The 24099-nt window shown below is 35.2% G+C and overlaps 1 protein-coding gene and 2 pseudogenes across 2 annotated transcripts; all 3 read right to left on the reverse strand.

Moving 5' to 3' along the window:
• Positions 1-556: 556 nt before the first annotated feature.
• On the reverse strand, positions 557-2292 carry LOC125200446 (protein RGF1 INDUCIBLE TRANSCRIPTION FACTOR 1-like). Its single transcript, XM_048098088.1, has 5 exons — positions 2275-2292; positions 1813-1983; positions 1663-1737; positions 1433-1573; positions 557-1091 (listed from the first exon to the last, which is right to left on the reverse strand). The coding sequence occupies exons 1-5, from the start codon at positions 2290-2292 to the stop codon at positions 792-794; spliced, it is 705 nt and encodes a 234-aa protein (XP_047954045.1). The 3' UTR covers positions 557-791.
• Positions 2293-5361: 3069 nt separating this feature from the next.
• Positions 5362-11372, reverse strand: LOC125200442 (auxin response factor 6-like; annotated as a pseudogene). The gene is made up of 14 exons (XR_016134588.1): positions 10754-11372; positions 9993-10081; positions 9427-9503; positions 8433-8613; positions 7583-7681; positions 7404-7487; positions 7198-7356; positions 7050-7134; positions 6749-6839; positions 6454-6618; positions 6258-6380; positions 6080-6155; positions 5840-5987; positions 5362-5751 (listed from the first exon to the last, which is right to left on the reverse strand). The product of XR_016134588.1 is annotated as an auxin response factor 6-like (transcript).
• Positions 11373-16461: 5089 nt separating this feature from the next.
• On the reverse strand, positions 16462-17593 carry LOC125200441 (protein FANTASTIC FOUR 2-like; annotated as a pseudogene).
• Between the last annotated feature and the right edge of the window lie 6506 nt (positions 17594-24099).

Here is a 24099-nt window from a genome sequence, read left to right on the forward strand (position 1 = left end):
TGTCATACCTTATTGATTACATAGTACTATACACTATCAAATATTGATTATAACTATTAATTTTTGCTATTTAATAATTTTTATAATTAAAAAAATTTATTAATATTTAAAAATTAAAATTTAAAATTTTGTAAAATTAAATCTAATATTGAAATAAAGAAACAAAGTAAAAAATGACAAAAGGGAAAAAGGATGATAAATTTGAAATAATATCAAAGTTAGTACGTAACTAAAATAATATCAGATTTAAAATGTTAAAAGTGTAAAAAGACCAAATTGCCCAAACCCTCCAAAATAATATCAAAGGGTATTTTCGTACCAAAAAAAGCCAAAAGGACTAATTTTGAGATAAACCCTTAGTCCAGGGATTACTGGCGATATTTTTAAAGTCCAAGGACTATGGGCGAGATAAACCCATAGTCCAGGGACCATTCTTATAGTTCACTCTATTAAAAATAAAGAAATATCTCAATTTAATTAGGACATTTCAAAAGAGAATATAAATCAACTTAGTTGGAACATATCGACTGACATATGTAAGAAAAATCAAGTAGCTTCCATTTTTAACGAGCACAGATCCACGAGATTAATCGTTTCTACTCTGTAGTGATACATGTTAAATCAAAATGAATGGCATTACTATAACCAGGCTAAAAAAAGTCCGGTTTGAAGCAAATAAAAGACCCTATAATGCCATTATCAACACTAGAAGTTGAAAGAGTTTCACATAAATTAATCTGAGATTTTCGTATAATCAAGAGAGTTGTTAGCAATGAACCACACTCATCATATCAATGCAGCGGAGAGCGGTGCGGCGTACCCTTCCTCCGGTTCATTATGTACTCAGAATCCGGCCTACAACCCGGCCCGAACCTGGTTCGGACGCTCCGTTTCCCTCTTACAGCCTCCGTCGTAGCCGTAGAGTCCAGATACATACACTCCGCCAATCCGCCGCTGCTGGAACCAGACTCGGTCCGCATCGACAGAACCGACTCCGGCGTCATTTGACCATCGTCCAAAGGCAAAACCAGAAACTCAGAGTTGGGTAAATGTATGGACAGTTTGCCACCGGTTTCGACCATATGATCCAGCTGATGAGAAATTTGTGTGAATTTTAGCAATTGAATTCGTAATTAAGCTAATCAATTACTCCCTCCGTGTCTCCGATTAACAGTCACACTTTTCCATTTCGGTCCGTCTCTAATTAAGAGTCACACTTCATTTTTACCATAAATAGTAAGTAAATCTCACGTTCTATTAACTCAATTCACTCACATTTTATTATAAAACCAATATAAAAAAATGGATCCTACTTTCCACTAACTTTTTCAATCAACTTTTCTTTACATTTCTTAAAACTCGTGTCAGATCAAAGTGTGACTCCTAATCGGGAGTACTAAAAAGGAATTAGTTTTTGAATGTGATGATGCACCTTGCAAGAGATGGAGCAGAACAGAGCTGATTCCGGCAGGTTTCTGTCGCAGCCGACGCAGATGCTGCCGGAGGCTCGCGGCGGCCGATTCAGCGGCCTCTGTTTCAGGAAAACTACTTTGGCGCCATTGTTGGTGTATGTCTATTGAAGAAACAAAAGGAATTCGATCTCAATTTGGAAATGCGTAAACCTAGAATTTAGTAATTGTGAATTGAATCTGGAGAACTGACTTGAATGTGAGCGCAATCGATGAGCTTATCGGCGTCGGCGATCCTTATAACTTCATGGTACACATATCTTCTTATCTGACAGAAATCAAAACCAATAGTAATTGGATTATGACTTGTGAAATGGAAGAGAGAATTTTTCTAAAAAAAAACCTGCAAGAGGCGGTGGGAGGGATGAAGCGGTAGACAATGAGGGCAAATTCCGTGGCAGCAATCCAAGCAGAAGATGTTCTTCTCGTTCTTCTTGGCATGGTGGTGAATTACGCAGCAATTGAAGAACTTCTCGGACAAGAGAGCGAGGAGCCATTGGGGCGCAGCGTCCAACTACACAGAGTTGAAGACAGATTAATTATTAGTAACAGTGTAAACACAAGAAGAAAGAGAGGGGAGGGAGTGGAGGGAGACCCCACCATATCGAATGGTAGTAATTTGATGGGTTTGTTTGAGAAATGAATTGTTATTAATATAGGGAGGAGAGGGCCCTTGATCAGAATATCAGGAAAAAGATCTGTGCATAGTGTATACTGTATAGTCTGTCTGAGAGAGAGAGAGAGAGATGTGACGATAGGGTGCAAGAAAAGAGAACGGCGCCTGCAAAACTGTAGCTACTGTTACCAATGAAACAATGGTCATTTAAGTTTTCGGGTATACTGCCTTTTCATTATGCTAACCAACGTAGTTTTAAAAAATATAAAAAAAAATAGGTGAAAAAAAGTTAATGGAATTGTCCAATTTTATTTGTATATATTAATTTTAAATAAAATGTGAGAGAAATAAGTTAAGTAAAGGTGGAATCTTATTATTTATGGTAAAAATAAATCGAGACTCCTATTCGGGACGGACTAAATCGAAAATATAATACTCTTATTCGCGGACTGAAGGAGTATTTTTTTTTTCAATTATCATTACTTTATAAGGAAAAAAATAATACTAATGCGTAGAGGGAGTATAAAATTACTCTATTAATTTAAACAGAGAGAGATTAAAATTGATATAATGGCGTTTCCTCTTGTTTAGATGTGTGATTTTGAATGGAATATCTAGAAAATATTTTAATTTGGAAGATTATTACTACTACTCTCGTCCTCCATTTATTGGACCTAGAGATGCTCAAGGTTTTCGGTTTCGACAGTTAACCGCAGAACCGTAATCGTGACTTTTTTTTTAACCGAAACCGCCATATTTTTGAACCGTGGGCCGGTTCCGGTTTCAAATTTTACGAACCGAAACCACGCCGGAACCGTCGGTTCCGGAACCGTGAAAAACCATAAAAAATCGGAGGAAAATCGGCGGTTCCAAACCGAAACCGGAACCGTGAAATAGTCTTATGGTTCGATTTCGGTTCCACATTTCCCGAAATCGGAACCGCCTCGAACCAAAATCGGAACCGTGAAATAGCCTCACAGTTCGATTTTGATTCCACATTTCCTGAAACCGGAACCGGCAGTTCTGGTTGAAAAAAGGTCAAATTTTTATTAGTACAAAATCCCAATCTGCAGCCCTAGAATTTAAGTACTCATGATAGAGATCATCTCTCTATACTCTATAGGCAACGTACACCAAAATTGGAATAGTACAGATGGGAGAAAACTCAACACTGGAAACGGGTATTCAGCAGAGATTTATAAAAGAGACCATTTTTTTTGTCTACTGAAAAATGTTGGTATCATCTTTTTGGCATAACTTATATCTGCTGCTAAATCAGGTTTTCTGCATTTTGCAGCCGAATTTTTGCACATCTTACATATAAATTTATATTATATACCCATTCCCTCCCTAGTCCATCACTCTATTACAGAACTATAGTACTCCATAATAAATTTTTGCACATCTTACATATAAATTTATATTATATATTTTTATATAGTACTACTATTAAAGAGAAGTATTATTGAATTATATTTTTATATGTTAATTTTATGGAGTAATAAAATATACTTTCTCTATTCCATAATAATTAGTATCACTTTTATTGTGGGCAGAATTTTAAGAAATATAAAGAAAAGTTGATTGAAAAAAATAGTGAATAATTGCCACTCTTATTGTGGACACGAATTTTAAGAAATATAAAGAAAAAGTTGGTTGAAAAAGTTAGTGGAATGTAAGACTATTTTTTTATATTAGTTTTATAATAAAATACTTATGAGTTAAGTGAATTTGTAGAATGCAGGCATACTTACCATTTATAGTAAAAATGAAGTGTGATAATTATTGTGGAACTAATCAAAATGGAAAAAAAATGATAATTAGACAGTAAAAATGATAATAACAAAAGTTTGTGTTATATATATAAGATCAGTAAATCAGACAATAATTCGTAGAAATATGAGATAATTATTTATAAATGTAATGATTGAGTCATTGAAAACAATTTGATACAATTGACTAAAGCGTGAAATGTGAGAGAACAAAGTTTGAGTATAAACTAGACAGGAATGAGTCATTACTCATAAGTCATAACAACTTAACGAGGCCAATTTTGACTCATTATAAAATGAACAAATCAAAATATAAAATATGACTATTATATCGTTATATACTCCCTCCATTTCATGTTACTTGCACTGTTGCTTTTCGGTTCGTTACAAACTCCTTACACTATTTATAGTTTAAGTTAGAATTAATGCATTTAATTAATATGTTATATTAAATTAAGAATTCTCTTATTAAGTGATGTCTCATTAAACTTAAAATTCTAATTTAATTACACTAAAAAATCAATTACACATTTACGGTCTAAAATGAAAGTGCGAGTAACATTAAATGGAAGGAGTATTATACTAGTAGTATATTTTTACGAAGGTAAGTAGTAACAGTTGATATATGGTGGAATTTGAATCTTCTATTTTTAATCAGGATGACTAATAAATGTGCATTGTAGATGAAAAATCAATTACACATTTACGGTCTAAAATGAAAGTGCGAGTAACATGAAATGGAAGGAGTATTATACTAGTAGTATATTTTTACGAAGGTAAGTAGTAACAGTTGATATATGGTGGAATTCGAATCTTCTATTTTTAATCAGGATGACTAATAAATGTGCATTGTAGATGAAAACGGTTCTTGCACCCTTTGCAGCAAAAGGCAATTTCGCCGCCTTGGCGGCTCCCATACTCCGACCCAACATTATATGAGGAGGTTTAATCAGAGTACGCAGTAGTTCGTTAAAGGGGAGGTCTTAATCCACTGGCTACCAGAAGCCCATCTCCCAAAGCCTCACACTTGTGCATTAGAGATGGAAGCAACTACACGGCAGTAGTGGGATTCGAACCCAAGCTCATTGCAGCAAGATCCGTCCCTCCGCTGCCCGTGCGGGCAACGCTTCTCGCACTCTATAATGTCACCTAGGGAAAATTGTATTTACTCTTTAGACCATTTTTAACGATACACTAAAAACTAAAATCTAAAATAGTACTACTTAATTAGTAATTAGTTTCAATAATACTCCAAAATCATCCTATTTTTGGTTTTTGAATGAAAAATATATTTAGATTTACACTAAACCAAAACAAAAAACTTTTTCAAATTTTGTAAGGAAAAAAAAGCATAATATAGAGGAATATTATTTTAAATTTGAGTTTAGCATAAATTATTAGAATAAAATCATGTTTGATGTGACATTTACATTAAAATGAGTTTGAGTTTAGTGTAAATGGTTGGAGATGCTTTTTTTTCAATTTTTTAAATTTATATATTAAATTCGAAAATGAAAAAACATTTTGGTTACCATGTTAAATAAATCTTACACTCACTTTAGATTATAAGAATACTACTACTAGCTACTACTTACTTTGTCCATAAACGTTACAGTATATACTTTCTGCAACAGCGATGCAGAAACGTTAGGGGCGCTCTGCTGGAACTGCAGGAAGGACTGATTGGAGAGTTTCAAGGGATCCAACGACCCCGCGTCCTGCATTGCGCCAGCTGCCATCACTTGGTAGATGTCGGGTTGTAAACAGAGCATCGAAGGATCTAGCCTCGGTTGCATCCAAGGGGATACACCCTGAAACTGAAGGCCTTGATCTCCGACACCCCCACGAAGCCACGCCATTGGAAATTTCATCCCCATATCACCATCTTTAAGACCTGAAGGATGAATCATGATAGGATCAGAATAATGTCCGGTTGAAGGTGAAGGAAGCCATATAATTTCAAGCTTTTCAATAAACCAGACCAGGAAATGATGGCAATCCAGATGGCCACGGTCGCTTCAATCTGAGAGAGAATGGAGATGGGTACATGGGAAAAGTCGTTAGAGGTTCAATCTCCCACAAGGACACTCTGGATTGCCTTTCTCCTACAGTCGACTCGTCCCATCCAACCTGAAAAATAAAATACAAGACACCTCAAATCCAAATTTTTTTTTTTTTTTCAAACTGATAATTAGATCAGAGTAGCTTAGACATGTTCATACCTTCACGGAGCGCCAATGCGAGCTCGGCCAACGAACCGGATCCAAATCACTGACTCCCGTAATTGTACCCATATACCTGACAACCCGAATTCTCGAAATATATATAAGCAGACAAATACAAAATAATAAAAGAAATCTGCATAATCTGAGAGAATGGGGGGAGGACAAAAAGACGTACCTGCGGACGCTTGATTCTTCAGTTTCGAAAAGCATCCTAAAGCGCATACCAACAGAAACTCTCGTATGATAAACTGCTTTGGCATATTTTGCGAGAGGTATCACAAACTTCGATGGACAAGCCCTGAAATTCGTAAACCCGGGAATTTGAAGATTAAATATTGCCTAATGAGGGGTAACCACTTGCACAAATTTACCTGGGATTATAGAAGATGGTGAACCGGCTATTTGTCGCCGCAGCATGGGCAGCAGCAGCAAGAAGCCCAATGTGCATACTATCACTCGAGAGCACTGACGAAGGCATGACTGTCTGAGATCGATTTGCACGCCGAATCCCCAAGAATAATTGGTTGTTTTCGTTCCTTAAAAGTGTCAAAAAGAGATGTGACCGCAGAAAATATAAAAAAGGCACATCTAGTCCGCAACGTATAAATTTTTTAAAATATGACCAAATGCTCGAATGACGAAGCATAAAGAACTAAAGCTGCATACCAAATGAAAATAACAGAATCTCCAGCAACAAGTCTCTTTGCACTCACGAACACACTCCAACCTGTTGTTAGGAGATGCCTCTTCGGCTGACCTGGATAAGACGAGATTGCAGCTTCATAAGTAGGTCGTAACAATAATTACCACAGGCCGAGTTAATAACATGAAAGAAGCCCACGTTGCCCTGATTTTGAATCATGATTTGGAAGAAAACACAATAGTCCCTTCGGACAAGATATTTTGTACAAATAATACTATGAGAGAACAAATGTCAAACTAGTTATTTATGTAATACGATAATCACCCCAAAATATATGCCTAAACTTCCACTCGTTGCCGTGAAGATCCTTCGCGATTCATTCTTGAGCCGGAGGGGTTTGAGAGTAGTCCTAAACACACATTAAATTCATGACTTCCAAAATACTAGTCAAACAAAGTACAGATAAACCTACAAGAGGAGGAAAAACTTTCTCAACTGCTCGACGAGGGACAGAAAATCCTCCATGAGTGCTGGTGTCACTAGCAGTCAACGTCTTACAGAAGTAATTCGTTGGCTGTTTGCTTGGAGTGCCAAGCTCTGACGGTAGTAGGCATATGTCCTTCTGCTCTTGCTAAAGAAATAGTAAACGAGTAATTAACAAATAACGAGATCAAGAACATGATACAAATAAGTAAAAAGTAAATTACAGGTAAGTGGCTGCAAAGTCATTTGAGCGTGGACTTCACCTGTTTCAGCTTCTGCCTGTAGTATTGAAATCAAAATTTTAAAATCTGAACTTCCAATAAGATTTAAGAACAATATAAAATCCTACAACAATAGTATAGTACACAACTTACATGCATGGTAACATTGTGAAGTTGGCATATTAGCTGCGGCTGCAAGCCAGGATAGTTAGGGATAGCACTGTCTACTACCTTGTTCGTAGAGGCGGAAACCTGGATAAATACTACCAAAATGTTACAGAGCATTTAACACAACCTCCGATAGCTTAGTGTTAGACACTTGGACCAACATCATCACGACTCCAATATATATCATGATACCGGATAGTAACTGTTCAAGAAAACGAATCTATAAAAGTTCTCTTTCAGGCGATCCCAAATTCCTAATTAATGTTTTTCAGTGTCGCGTTAGCTTCTCATTCATGATGACAAAGTAACAACCAACAAGATGCAAGCACACATCCACGGTCCACTAAAGCAAATATCAAGTAATTATAGAATCTCCCAGCATAAAGCTACCCCCCTAAGGTTACTACAGAGGCTGCAAGAACCTATCATCATAAAATTTACAGAGAGTTAACATTGCATAGATCTCGGGTTATGCAACTAACAAAAAAACGAGGCCATTGTTCACCACCACTTGGAAAAAGAAGGGGGGGAGGTGAAAAAAATACGCACTAATTCACTGCATAAGCATCTCAAAGTGATGGAGTTTGAAGTCCAATGCAGCCTAAAACCCTTGAATTCATCTTTTCACGTCTCTAAACCGACATTACGCATCACACTAACCCACATGAGCTATCAGCTTCTCTATACATAGAATTTACTTAACTTTCCAGACTACATTATTTACAAGCTGCAAGCATAGAAATATCATATAAATCGAAAAATAGCAATGCATTAATCCCGCTAATGACAATCAATACCCTGAAATATGATAAAATATCCACAGACAAATCAAGACCTGCTCGCTATGGCCTTGAGGGAAATAAACCACCCTGCTCCCGAGCTGGAGAAGCGAAACCAGTGGCCCGGCACACGTACCTCCAAAGGCAACACTAATAGGGTCATTATGGCCTCCACCAAAGCTTTCCAGTGCACTGGCGAAAGCTATGTCTCCATCATATCCCTCACCGAGTCCTTCACTACAAAAAGCAAAAGATGCTTCAAACTTTCGAGATAGACTCCACATTATCACATAGAAAAATATAAAAGAACAAGTAAGTGTAGTTTAATAGAAACCGAAGGAATAGTCCAATGGTGCAGCTCACTAGGACTTTGGAGCACCTTGCTCCAGATTGATAAGTTAGCTCATAATTTTCAAAAATAAGAATCACTACTATGTAAGAGAAACGACTCTCCTTCACTAAGAAAGATAGCAGTCAACGTAGCTTCAACTGATAACTTGTACTCCCTCCGTCCCACTAAATGTGAAGCATTAGCGTTATTTTGCGAGTTAAGGGGAGAGATTAAAAGTAAGAGTAGAGATGATGTTGTTTCCATTTTAGCAAATGTGTCACTTTTAGAGCGACAATCGAAAAGGTAAAATGTGACACTTTTAATGGGACAGAGGGACTACCAGCTAATAAAAAGTTTTTTTCTACATTTTGAAGATGAATTTAAGCAGAGCATACATTGTCTGTGGTTATTGTTGAATTATTACACCACTCAGTATCAGCACAAATTAGGCAACAGCTTATAACAGTTTTGGCTTGAGTTTTAGGCACCACTAAGCATTGATGCAGTGAAACCACATATATAAGAGAAGCAAGCATACTCATTTCTACGCAAGAATACTCATTTCTACTTAGTAATAAGAAAAATTGTAGATAGTCCATACTTAATTTGAGGTCAAAACCAAATAGTGCTAACATGAAGTACCATAAAAACCAAGAAATATCAGAGGGGATGAAAACATCATGACCACAGAAAATAAAGCATAACAATACTAGTCTCACGTGTATCTGCAACATCCTTTGCAAAACTTTAAACATCTTTCCCCCAAGGAGTCAGCACTTTCCTTCAAAGTCTGTATCTGTTTATAGAGAAAGCAGAGTGTTAGAACTACCATTGGGAAAAAATATCAACGAACATCAAGAAGCAAATGTAGAAGGAATGAAAACATATTTATACAAATAAGTATGTCATGTCTGACAAGTAAGTACAACTCATAATTTGCAACAGAACGAGCTCAAATTTACGATGTTTGAGAAAATTGAATGCAGACTACTGTCACTTTACGATGTCAGGTACTGAGGGGGGAAATTAAGCACAAAAAAAACCCAGCATTTTTCAATTTTGAGACACGAGCTAGGCCTAAACATTTTAACCAAAAGTTTTGTTAAATTCAGAGGAAAGATAATCTAACAAGGACAAACAACTAATATCACAGAGCTAAATGGTATAGTGATCTATTATCAGAAAAGCATGAAATCCAGGACAAACCAACCATGATTTTAGTAACAGACTCAGATTCTCCAATAAATTCAAATAAATGAGTGTAAGAAAAGAAAAGAACACAAACCTGCTTACGGAACATCGGAGAGTCATCAAGCTTAGCAAAATGCATGTTTGCAGAAACAATTCTTCTGCTCTGTTTTACCGTTTTTGGTTCTAGACAAAATTAAATTTCATCAAATTTCCATAGGGAGGTGACAACATGGATCTTTACCCCTGGATCTTTACCTCTCCTTAAGCTTAAGACTTCACTACAATAACCACTATCATCTCTGCGGATTTCAGAATCTAACTCTACCTCCAATCTCAGCTCTAAGAGAACACAAAAGGGAAAATAAAAATATGATTACAAAATTTACTTTTCCTTGAAAAACAAAATGTGTTTTCTTTTTCTTTCCCAATTTAACACTTTTCCATTAAAGACTAAAGTGTTCGGATTTGAGTCTCAAGAATTATATTAGGTACTTTTCCACAGAGCTTTCATATTAACACACATACAATAAAATCAAGGTATCCTCATTTCCACAACAAAGCCATCAATTAGGCAAAAATACAATTGAATCTAGTTAATACCCATCAATTAGGGTCTAAATCCACAAACGGCCATCAATTAGGCAAAAATCAAGAACATAGTTTTGGAATCAGTGTACATAGAAATCACTGTGTCGTGCAAAGAAATTTGCCGTTCAGTTAGGCAAATCTAGTGAAAAATGGAAGCATTTCCACTCGCAGCCTGTGATTTTAAAAAAGAAAAAAAAGGCTAATAAAAAAAGAATGCTTAATCAAATTATAAATTCAAGAAGGCGTAGTGATTTTAAAAGAAATTACCGTAAAACCTCCTCTATAGATCACGCATGTGGCAGTTTAGATGATGCTCTCTTGCTCGGACAAGAATAGCCTCATCATCGGTCAAAATGTTGACCTTCAAATTTGGGGCCTCCGCTATCAGAGCGTCCAAATCTTCATCATCATTGACCACGAGTGTCCTCCCTTGAAGTTGCTTAATGAAGGCCAGTCGCCTTTTTTGCAACGATTTCGGAGTTGCCGTTGAGAGCTTCAATTCGTCATCCAATATCTTTAGAGCTCCTGTCTCCTGAATGATTCGAGTCTTGGCTGCTGCGGTCAGCTCAAGGAGCTCTAGTCTTCTGGCAGTAATAACATTTAGATCCATGTGGTTTCGCGTCATTGCAGGGAGACCCATGGGATCTTCTTGATTCTCCATGGGGTTTAGAATTTACAGGCAAAGAAGTGGGATTCAAGAGGGCAGAGAGATGCGGGGAATTGAATTTTCGGTGAGAATTTTCGATGTATGAAAAGAATGAGATATGATGAGGAAAGAAGTGGGATGGGATTTCAGAGGGGAGAGAGATGCGGGGAATTGAATTTTCGGTTTATGAAGAGAATGAGATATGATGAGGAAAGAAGTGGGATAGGGAGAGTTTCGGTGAGAATTTTTTATTTTGGAAGAGAATATGCATCATATAACCTCACACGGCCAGATTTAATTCATACTACGATTGGAGGTAGCATTTTTATTTATAGTAAACAAAAACAAAATTTAATTATAGTAAACAAAAACAAAATTCATATATAGTAGTAGTCTGCATTCAATTTTCTCAAACATTGATAACGTATCCAATTATACAATCACGCACTACGGGGTGTAGAAAAAGACGAATTCGATATACTAATTCGGAGAAAATTAAAATCTTATTCTACTTATTAAATTTTAAATATTTAGATTAGTCTACTTAATTGATATACTAGCTTCTAACACATTGAAATTCAACGTGATCATTTGATGTTATAATTTATACTAACACATACCAAATTTATACTCATTGTTTGCCCATTAAACTATTATTCTCAGATGTTAACTATCTTGACATGCAAAAATTAATGTGAGTGAAGTAATTTAATTAGTTTAATGTGTGTAAAATAATTCAGTTTAATACTTCCTCCGTCCTAAGATAAGTGACTCATATTCTTTTTTGGGACGTCCCAAGATAAGTGACCCATTTTCTTTTTTGGTACTCTCTCTCTTACTTTTTCTCTCTACTTTATTAACTCTCTTACTTCATTCACTTTCCAGTTTCCACTTTACTAACAAAATCTCATTTCCTTAAATCTCATGCCGAAAAGTTTGTAATCACTTATCTTGGGACGGAGGGAGTATAAAATTTGTTTTTCGATAAGCATAAGTTACTTGGTCCATAAAAAGGTGGCGATAGAAGAGAGATAATTTAGGTAGCAAATAACTAGACAATAGTAAAACAATCTTACAAACCAATAACAACATGCTACTATAATAGCAATGAAACGACATCAAAATAGTCACCAAAAGCTACACAATATGACATCAATTATGGGGGAAGCCAAGTAAAAGATGAAGTAAAAACTAGCAACAAAACAATCCAATCAACAAGCTAATAACAAAGCAACCCAATCAATAAGTTTTACAAACACATTATCCACGTACCAAATATAATAAAAGCCGAGACTTTAGACTTCTTAATTGCAACATACCTAGATAGCATGAATGAAGTACTATAATTTATCAAAATAATTAATTATATTGGCTTAGTGACATCACTTGTCGGTTAACTATACTAGTAGTAGTTAACAATTTCATATTTTAACGATAAGCATGATTGTGACTTATGCTTAAAGTCTACTAAAATTCTAATATTTCTACAATTATGTGGATTCCAATCTAAGTGAGGTGGGCGGCTTCCACCCATTTTTAGGACATAGCAAGAATCTTGGAAGATTATTTTGTCTCCAATAAACATTTTAGACAATTTGACAAATTTCATGTCTTTCACTCTAAAATGGGCCTACAAAGCATGAAATAACATGCATTTCCATGTTTCATGCATCATTACTTTTGTTTCACCAAACTTCTTATCTAAGGTAATTAAAACTCCCCAGTTCCGCAATTAATTGCCACTTTCATTAATTAGTCAAACCAATTTAATCATTTATCGAGAATTTCTGTTTAATTTAGTGATTTTGATATTTGACAATAATTATTGAGATTTATATGAAAAATGAAATAGAAAATCAAAATTAATACCTACCGGCGACCATTTACGGCAAGTGCTAACAAATGGTGTGTAGCATATCACTTGTTCAAATTGAAAATGATATAAATAGTTGATTTCAAATTGAAAATGAGATAAATGGTTGATTTTAATTGAGTTGGGCATGAAATCATGCCCCGCCAATATAGAATATATTAAGTAAAGACAAAAAAGTTGTGATGCAGACTTAATTAGCTAAATTAAGGACAAAATGTCTAGAAAAGGGTGACTATTTCAGCACATTTTGCTACGATCGAGTATGATTCATAAATTGACTAATTTCCCGACAAAAATAAAATAAATAAAGTTCCAAATGTTAAGGATCAGATTGAGGGATGTTTCACTATTTGGCTTGATTAAGTGTATTTGTGATAAAGTTGTTGTCACACTCAAATTTCAGTCGCGTTAAATGAGTGTTATCAATAGATGGTCTCATTTGAATAGTATCTACCTATCCATACTATTATGATTTTATATATAAAAAAAAAGGTCGGCTTAGCCAGCGCAGTTAGCAACAGAGGGGCAGATCTTGCTGCAATGATTTTATAAAAAATTTAATGGCTTGATTCGTAATAGTTACAAAGTTACTGTTATATTTAAAGTTTGAGACTTAAATATTTGATTTGTCGACCAATTTCAAGGTTAAACACAAAGTATACGCATTTTTCGATTATTTTACAAGAATTTTCAATCATTTCAAATAAAATAAAAATTAGCATTAAGGGAGTCAACTACTTTTACCATATTTGCTTAATTCATATTAGAATTTTCTTCCGTCTTTGGTTTCGTTAATTATTACATACACTATATATTAATAGTCGATTTCATAAATAGCTGGCAACCTTTATATTTAATTTTTATTTTATTACATCATCAAAATTTGTGGAACAAATCGAACTACGAACAATAGTCAATTTATAGAAAATATGTGTATTTCCAACTTTTAGCTTTTCATTTGGTAGATATAAAAACACAGAAGGTGAAGTGTGAATTTGATAAATAGGTATCTTGTTCGTGTTTTGGTTGTATGTTCCATATTGCTTTTTTTTCTTTTGCCTTTTGGTTCTTCTTTATTTGTTAAGCCTTATACATTGGACCACTAGCGGATACACATAGGCATACGGGAGGGCTTAAGCCCTTCCCAATTTTTTTTTTTTTTTTTACTTTTCTAGTTGTATAATATTATAATTTTGTTAGTAATTTGTGTGAATTAATGTGCAAAAGCCCCTATCAAAATAAAAAATATAAGGAAGTTATTATCCCATACAAAATTTGAATATATAGCTCCTACCCTGACAAATTTCTGCGTCTGCCACTATAATTGGACATGCTTGTTCGCCTTTTTAATATATCACACAAATACTGGTTATTTTCTTGTAAAATGTAACTTATTTAAGTTTTTTGTTTTTTAGCTATTTTTTTCGTTATCAATTGTTAGTTAAAATCATAACTATTTAAATTTTAGTTTTTAGTAAATTTCACAACTGTTGTTCTTATCTAACCCACACGATGTGCATTTAAAATCTTATGATATTTATAAGGTGTAAAAATAATTTTAATCATCGAGTCAAATAATTATTTTGTCAAATTGCTAGGATGATGATATATTATTTTGATATGTTTTAGCTGGAAAACACTCCCGTATAATTACTATTCCTAGACCATGTTTGGTAGGGGTGATAACTCATCTAGGGATAGAAAATCATGAACAAAATCCCTAGATGAGTTATCACCCCTACCAAACATGCCATAGAGTAGTAACAAAAATTAAGGAAAACGGAACTTCAAATAAATCGTCTAGCAGTCTAGCACAAACTAAAATTTACCGGGAATATTATAAATAATTATTAGTTGATAATAAAAGAATAAATTAAAGAAATTTCAATTTGAAATTGAATTGTTGTGTTCATATATGATGTTATTTAATAAGCTAGTACTATGTATTTGTATTTTATTACAATATAGTTGTTCTTTTGAGAATTGAATATGTTTGATTGATAAATGAAAATAATTAAAGATTGTGATGGACTTTCATTGTATTTTGAAGCCACACAAACATACCAATTTTGACTTTACTAACTAAGGCGTGACACCAGCAACCGAATATTCCCCGACCCTACTATGTTAATCAAGATACATTTTTTTGCGTCACCTTTAATTCTTCCAATCTATGCTGATATAATTGCACCTTTTCAATTCTTTTATTGGTTAGATTTTTTGTCTTTCCTTTTTCTTATTGATGTAGATAATTTTTTATTTTATTTCCTCCATCAAAATAAGTATCTTTATTTATTTATGGTAAGTTTTTACTTACTCCCCATCAAATCAAATGTCGTCTTTTTGACTTGGTACAGATTTTAAGAAATGTAAATAAAAAATAATCTAAAAACTTAGTTTTATATTCCCTCCGTCCCAGATAATTCGTCTCAGTTCCTTTTTCACACTCATTTTGCAAAAATAATAATAAATAGTTAAAGTGGAGTGAAAGTAAAGTAAAAGAGAGAATAATGTAGAGAATAGTCTTACCTACATTATTGTTTCTCTTATTTACTTTCTCTCAACTTTACCTATTTATTATTATTTTTGCAAAATGAGTGTGAAAAATCAATTGGGACGAATTATATGGGACAGAGGGAGTAATAAAATGCAAATTTTTGGTGGAGGTGTTGTTGAACTCCACTCACCATATTTCAGCTTGAGCCTTTTATTTATCAAAAAATGATGGAGTAGAATGCAAGTGTAACGAGTTAGTGGAAAAAGATGTCTACTTACTAAAAATGGAAAAAAAGCAAAGTAGACTGTCTTTGTAGATGGACCGAAATAATAAATGTGGATAACATTTGATGGACTAAGGGAGTACTATTTAATAAGGTGAGTCACATTTTTTCATTAACAATACTTCATCCATTTTTTTTCTTTTTATCTATTTCTTACTTTACCAATTTTATATCAAAACGCACTCTTTATCCATTATTAAAACAATCTTTTGCTTAGGAAGGTAGAATTAGCTTTCTTAAGTTATAAGAAGCATATATAGATATGAAAACTTGACACTGTAGTAGCGGACTGAAGTTAACATGAGCCAAATTTTTGTCACGGGATGAACTTTTAGTTTATTTTACTTAAAAAAAAATAAATTTACACTATTGAGCAAAGGTTAAATATTAGGTATTTAATGCACCCGTCTATATACACCTTTATTAAGGTATATATTTGTGTGTCGTTAAGTTTACGTTGGTGGAGAACCACACACACATTATATATATGGAAATGCTTTTGGAACTCATTGCAATAAATTAAACAATGTTCACACATTTAATTATTCGAATATAACGCTTATAAGTAATGAGGTCAACCTCTTTTTTGTACTAGTCATGAAAGTGACATCTCTATAATTCCATATCGATTTTAATGACATCTTTTTCAATTGAATCAATTTGTAATCCGTTTAAATGAAAAATGTAAATAATATCACATTAATTGTCGAGGGATTTTAGGTAGATAGGGTGGTAAAAACATGCAAGATCATGTCCAAACTCCAACGTCCAATCATAACAAATGATTGCCAAAACCACACCCCATAATTCCAATCCACCCAAAATCAAGAAAATAATTAATTTAAAAAAAAAAAAAAAACTCAAACCACCCCAAGAAAAAAGATCTAACAAAATTAAAATCTGTTAGATCCAAAAAAATCTTAGTAAAAAAAAAAATTAGTATTTAATTAAGAAGTTGCCACCCAAAGAGCTGAAGTTTTCCAGTTACTGCACAATCCCTTGCTTCCATGGCTGTTGCACCTTCTAAAACTCTGAATTCTCTCCAACACATTCATTTCCACCCCCAATTCCGATTCAAATCTGTTCCCCTTCCCCTCAATTTCCCCCTCCTCCGTCTCCGCCGCCTCCGCCGCGCCGCATTCCTCTTCTTCGCCGGCGCTGCAGGCGGCGGCGGCGGAGAAGGAGAGCTTGAGGCGGCCGTCGGTCCTCTCGGCGTGGAGGTAGGAGTTCCGGAAGGGGCCCTCCACCGCGTCGATGATCAGGCGGCCGCCGTCGCTGCGGCGGCGGACCTGCAGCGAGCTGGCGCCGCTCATTGTGGTGAGCGGCGGCGGGAAGTTGTTGACTTTCCGGGAGTATTTGTCCGCCGGCGGCGGGATTCTGGCGGCGGTGGGGCTGGGGGCGGGGAGGCGGAGAAAATGCTGCTGCAGTCGGAGAAGGTGTCGGAGCCGGACTCGCTCCCCAAATTCTCGGTGCATAGTTGGAGGGATTGGGGGCTCAATTTGGAGTTCTTGGATAGAGGGTGTGTGTAGGGGAAGTCTTTGTGGATCATGGTTGATGATTCTTGGGAGTTGTTTTGGAGGAATCCCCAGCCTCCGAGGTCGGCGTTTGGTGGGGGCGGCGGCGCCGCCGTGACTCGCAGCTTTAGGGTGGTCTCGGCGAGGTGAGGCTCGTGGATGGAGGCCTGATTCTGCTGGTACACTATAGTGGACATGGTGTTGATTGACTTGGAAAGAGTTGAGTTTTGATGGTGATGAGTTTGTTGAAATTTTATGGTGAAGTTTGAGTTTTGAGGGAGAGATGAGAGAAGAGAGGATTGGACGAGGGATAAGTGAGGGGATGGGGGGCAATTTGTAGTGTGGAAAAGTGCTGTGGAGATCTTGTGTGTGTGTGTGTGTGAGGTAGGAGGGGTAGGGTGGGGGGAGGATGCTTTTTAGTTTATACACCACTTGAATTATATAACTATTAAAATGCCACGAACAAACAATTTGAGAGGGAAAAGGGAGCAAGGGGAAGTCACTAGATTGGAATTTAGGACTATGAGGGGGAGTAATGTTCCTTCTCTCTATTTAGAAAATGAAATTCGTGGATCGGAAAAGGTTACCGACTCGCGAGCGTCATCTATCATTCTTAAGACTGTGAAAAGATTTTTTTTTTTTTTTTATATATATAACTATTTGTATCATGAAATTGTCGTTTCCACGAACATGAAAATTACACAACAAAAGGAGAGATTGCGGCGGAGGCAGAACTGAGGTCTACCTCGCAAAAGGGAGTAAGGGGAAGTCACTAGTTTGGTGTTTAGAATTTAGGACTATGAGGGGGAGTAATGTTCCTTTTCTCTATTCAGAAAATGAAATTCTTGGATCGGAAAAGGTTAGAGACTCGCGAGCGTCATCTATCGTTGTGAAGACTATGGTGGGATTTTTTTTTTCTTTCTGTAGCTATTTGTATCATGAAATTGTCGTTTCATGAACGCGAAAGTTGCACAACAGAAGGAGAGATTATAGCGGAGGTAGAAGTGAGGTCGACCTCGCACAACCCCATCTAAATCCCCATCTAAATCCGTACATAAATGCTTTATAGTATATAATTATAATTTGTGTGACATGAGTTTGTCTTTATTAGTACTATACTCACATTACGCATTATTTTGTGTTTTGACTTGCCCTATCTAGGACATCCAAAAATAAGTATTGATACTGAATTAATGACGAAATACATGTGGGGAGTTAATTTATTTAAAAGTGCGTTTGTTTTTGCCTTGGTTTGGGAAATTTAAACGTTATTAGTAGTATATGTTTGAACGGAATAAAAATGGATATAAGTATTTGCAGTATAATTTTCTTAAAAGTGATAGTGTGGCAATGGTTTTTCTACTTTTCAAAGTGTGTGTTGACTACAAATTAATATGTATACGTGATATTAGAGGAATTATCGAGTCAAAATCGAAGGGGGAATAAACCTATATAAGTTCATTATTTTTCACATGGTATATATATTGACAAATACAATAAATATGTAAAGGATATTTCTATATTCTCCAGTAACAGTTGGTACTTTTCTAGGCCTAGAAGGTACTATAATGGAAGAGCGTGGTCACTTTAATTCAATTATCAACATGGATAGATAATATAGTCAATATGAGTATATATTATTGCGCGTACTATAAAGTATAAAGCCAAGAATCGCTTAAATTATTTAACTAAAAATCTAACAATAGAGTTCTCCATGATGAATCTAATTTCAAATTTATTTGATGATTAAAATATAAATTACATCGAGTAATAATCAAAGACAAGATTTATTGTTATATAAATTTCTTCAAAGAGTTAAGGGCGGAAATGAATGAATTAAATTCTCTGACTTTTATGTATTTTATAAATTTGATTATAGTAATTGGTCCAAGAAAAAATTCATCAGCAATAAAATAATTATTGAACCTTTTCCCACTATTATTTTTTTTAATAGAAACCATCAATTAATAGTAGTCAAAGCCCATTTTGGATGACAATTATAAAGAAGTAGACATCACAGCCCACAAGCTTTGAAAGGTCTTAAATTTACGAAAATGGATGTTTAGGTAGCATCAAAATCCAAATTTAATTTGTGTCGAAATAGAGATTGTAAGGCCATCCGCAACGCTGTCTCTTATCCGTCTCTTAATCGTCTCATCTCTTAACTAAGAGACAGCACTTGCATCCCTCCATCTCTTAACCATCTCTTAAGTCTTAACTATTCATTCAATTTCATTTTTTATTTTTAATTCTAACAAATTCTTTTAATAAAAACACACTTCATTAAATAAAATAAAATTACAATTTAAAAACCTAAAAAAATAAAAACAATACATAATTTAAAATCCTAAAAAATATAAAAATACATAATTAAAATACTCTAAATTAAACTATAAAAACTACTCCGCCGGCGAATCATCATCCCCCGAAGTCGGCGGTGCACCCAAGTTAGGTTGATTCCCTATACTAAGTTTAGCTTGCATAAACTCAATTCCGGCCATATTATGGGCTGAAACTTGGGCAGGAGTCATTTTTGAAAGGTCAGCCATCGTGGCGACCAGGTACATAGACAGTAGGGTGTTCGAGCCCGGGGCCGTGCCGGAGCCCGCCTGGCTTGATTCGCCGCGCCCCCCCCCTTCCTCTCCCTCTCCCCCTCGCTCCGGCCGCCTTCGCCGCCTTGATCCCTATTGGCCGACGCCGTGAACCGGAAGAAGACCCCCTTGCAATCATCGGTTGGCGTGCCCTCACGTGAGGTGTTGCCTTCTCCGCCATCACTAGACGAGTAGTGGCCACACGCCGTGCGCTTCGTACGCTTCGAGCCCGACTCGACACCGCCAGCCCACCTTTCAAGGTGGTGGACTTGCGACCAAACATCGACAAACTTGAAATCTTTACCGACGTCGTCTTTGAAGACCCGCAACGCCGCTCTCAGAATGTGGGCTCCACTGGCTCCGCTCTGATAATTTGCCTCTTCTGCCCTGTATATCGCGCAAATATTTTTGACATCTTTGTCGCATCGGTCCCAATGACTGCGGAGCATGTTGCGGGCGAAGGTGTTCTTCGGCCTTCGTGCATTGTAAAGTTCGGTGACTTTTTTTCCAAAAACACTTGTTGGTTTGTTGATTCCCAACGATAGGATCGTACGAGACGCTAATCCAAGCGTCGTACAGAGCCAACGTCTCATTTTGGCTGTATGGATGACGAGTGCCGTCTCCCACAACCTCTTCCTCCTCGGCATTGACGCTGAGCCTGAGGCCGACCCTGCCGGAGCCGGAGTCTCCACCTATTGGCCAGTCGGGCAATCTGCTTTCAGGCGCCAAAAAATTCTCCAGAATTTGGGATAATCCAGGCGATTGCTCGTACCTCGAGGGGGTGGGGGAGGGACGATAGTATGCATCCACATCAAAATGTGGTGTTTGGTACGCCGGCGGGGTGGTCGAGTCTTGGGTGCCCGGCGACGAACCGGGAGTACCCAAATAGTTGTACATGCTCGCCCAATCGTCGAACAAGTTCAAGTCGAACCCGTCGGAGCGTCGCCTGCCGGAGCCGTCGCCACTGGAGTTTCCATCGCCGGACATTTTTTCAATAATTTGAGAGAAAAGAATAGATGAGTGTAGTGAATGGAAGAGAAATGAGAGTAGTGTTTGTGTGTAAAATGGTGAATGGAGAAGGAGTATATTTATAAAATAATAAAAGAAAAAAAAAATTAAAAATTTGACCATTTGAGGCCAAATTTTTTTTATTAAATTCGAATTTATAAAAAAAAAATTTTATTACGTCGAAATACCGACGCCCACTCGCGGGCCGGCGAGTGGGCGTCACGCCACCCTCCAGCGCGCGCCACGTGTGGCGTGCGCGTAGTCTCTCCAGCTCGAGGCCGGCCTCGCCGGCACGCGTCGCGTGACGAGATATCTCATCTCGTCGAAACGAGACGAGTGTCGCAACGCTGTCTCGATGCTGGCTCGTCTCGTCGAGACGAGACCGAGCCAGCATCAAGTCAGCGATGCGCATGCTCTAATATGCTTGTCTGATAAATTTTTTGTACACGGTTGATTTGATTTCAGTATATATAATTTTTAAATTAATAAATGCGAGGGCAACTATGTCACTTCACAGAAGCGTGTTGCTCATAAGGTTAAAATGGACTCGTGGAGTCCACACTACTTAAGAATTTCATTTTAAAACTTCGAATATAAAATGAGATGACAAATTGATAATTGGAGTATATAGTAACTCAAATATTCATTATACATATAATTATGTGTTATGTTGTGATGTTTGGATTTGCGTTTGAAGATTGGCGCATAAATATATGAACTTATATTGTATTTTGATTTTGCACATAAACCATGAAAGTTATCAATAAATACATAAGTTTAACCATTATAGTAAGTGTAGTATTAGTAATTACCGGTGTGGAAATTAGGATCATTAAAAACATGATAAATTAGTGTAAAACTATTTATTGTTTAAAATATGTAATAATAAAAATATCTAAAAATGAAATACTAAATTTGTCTGTTATCAATATTCAAAACCATGGACGACACGAGTTTCAATGAAAAACAATAAAATAAGACAGATAAAAACAAAAAAAAATGATTGAATTCATTATATAGATAAATTTACTACAAATATAAAATAACTAATTTTTGTGGATGATCTAAAACTGAAAATTCAAATTATTAATTATAGATGGATTTAATATACTTCATTCGTCCATAATATGTGCACTTTCTATTTTTGTCATTCCCATAAAAATATGAGTATTTCCATTTAATGAAAGTTTTCTCTAACTCATTATCCGTATATATCAATTTATTTACATGTTACTATATTAACATTATTATGGATTGTATCCATTAATACAACTCACTAAATATTAGTATAATAATATGAATCTCACTGCACAATGATATTTTAATTAATTTTCTCTTATTTCTCTTTTCTTATTCGAAGACATTTCAAATATTTTTAGTTTTATGGAAATGAGATGGAGAATACTAGACACACTAATATAAGATTAGAAAATCCAATTGCATCACAAAAAGCTTTCCCACGATTGATGAAATCATCCCCCACTAACCCTTTTTGGTTTGTCGGCTATATGTAGCCTATGAAAAATTAACCCCCCAACTCTCTATATATACATATATTATAATTTACAATAGTACTATGCTAGCTAATTGCCTTTTTCATCTTTTTAATTATTATTTTTACTATTGGATTAGAAATTTCACAAAAGAAACTTTTTTATGTGTGATGCTCTCACTTTCCATTATATAGAATCCATGTGAGTAGACATCAAAATATGACTGTGACCTACCCTATGTCTACTACATCTTATTGAATTTGTAGTCAATTTAATTCCATGTATAGTAATGCTGAGTGTGTACACACCTTGGTGATGTACAAATTAGCAAAAGCTAAAAACAGCATATATGTGACCAGCATAATATATTTGTTCTTCTAGTACTATATATTGTCCTGGTAACATGGAAATTTATTCATCAAAATACACTTTTCTTGATTTTATGTTCTAAGTTCACAACTTGTTCAATTTTCTAGTATTTCTTTTGTGGATTTAAGTCCTATAGAGTGTGCCTGTGGCTGGCATGACTTGTCATAGATACTATATTATATCGATTATTTAATTAGTTACTATTATTTAATTAGTCCATTTGTAATTTCTAGTTCATATATTCCTTTATGCCCAAAGATATATTGATTGTGATACTCGACTTTAATTAATTAAAATTGGATCATAATTAACTTAAGGCACATAATTAAGAAAATACAAGCTCATGGATACAAAATTTATGGAGCAATTAATATCTATCTCTATTAATTGTAAAACAATACTCTTAATTCAATATGGATTTCTTTGATTTCTATATGGAAGGGTTGTAGCAAAAATTGTTTATGTATCATATTAACATAGACATATATATCAAAAGTAGTGGATTCACTTGCAAACTTCAATCAAATCAATGAAGCGAATTTCACGGCAAGCAAATATTTCTTCTGGTATGTAATTACATGTTCAACTTACAATATCAATTACGAATCTAGATCACATTCTTGATAATGCCAAGAATTTTTAATAGTTTTAGATTTTTTTTTAATTAAGACATGAGCATGAGTTGGAAATATCCAATGTCTTTTTCATCTAAATTTCCTAACTTGATTCTTGAACTTGGGAGTTTTTATGATGTGTGACGGTTAATGTCGTTGTCTAAGGGATAATTAGGTTGGATCATCTGAGACGCTATGATTTAGTGTGTGTAGTCCATTTAATTCTATGTTTACATCAAACACTGTCTCTTCATGAATTGGAACCTACTTAGACATTGTGTTAGTTTCACCAATTATTGGAGAGAATATAGAATTAATACACTAAGATATTCGTAGATTGCATCAAAAATTGTTGTAATAAGATTATGATCACCCGATTTTATATCTTGATAAGATTTAAGCATGACGGTGACAATAAAAATGAGCACGAATCTAATTCCGTATCAATAAACCAATGGGATTTGACACTAACAATTAGTTAAAAAAAATTAAAAAAAAACTAGAATATAAAAAACATAATTATTTTTATTAAAAATATCAATCATATCGTATTTGCAATTATCAATTTTAATAACAATTAGCGTCATTTTTTGAGTATGGTCTCATTTAGATAATTGAAACTAATTAACTAAAAAAATCAAGAAATAAATAAATAAAATAACTTAATTTGACGCAATTACTTTTATTAAAAACAATTACTACTACTTTTAATAGTGATTATCGTC

This window comes from Salvia hispanica, chromosome 1, assembly GCF_029641045.1.
Source record: "Salvia hispanica isolate PSC_SH4W2 chromosome 1, Shi_PSC_v1, whole genome shotgun sequence".
Lineage (NCBI taxonomy): Eukaryota > Viridiplantae > Streptophyta > Magnoliopsida > Lamiales > Lamiaceae > Salvia > Salvia hispanica.

Excerpts from the sequence above, each read along its gene's own strand:
- LOC125200446 (XM_048098088.1), bottom strand. Across the intron at positions 1,574-1,662 it reads TCGATTGCGCTCACATTCAA|ACATACACCAACAATGGCGC; the intron begins GTCAGTTCTCCA and ends TTTCTTCAATAG. Across the intron at positions 1,092-1,432 it reads TCTGCTCCATCTCTTGCAAG|CTGGATCATATGGTCGAAAC; the intron begins GTGCATCATCAC and ends ATTTCTCATCAG.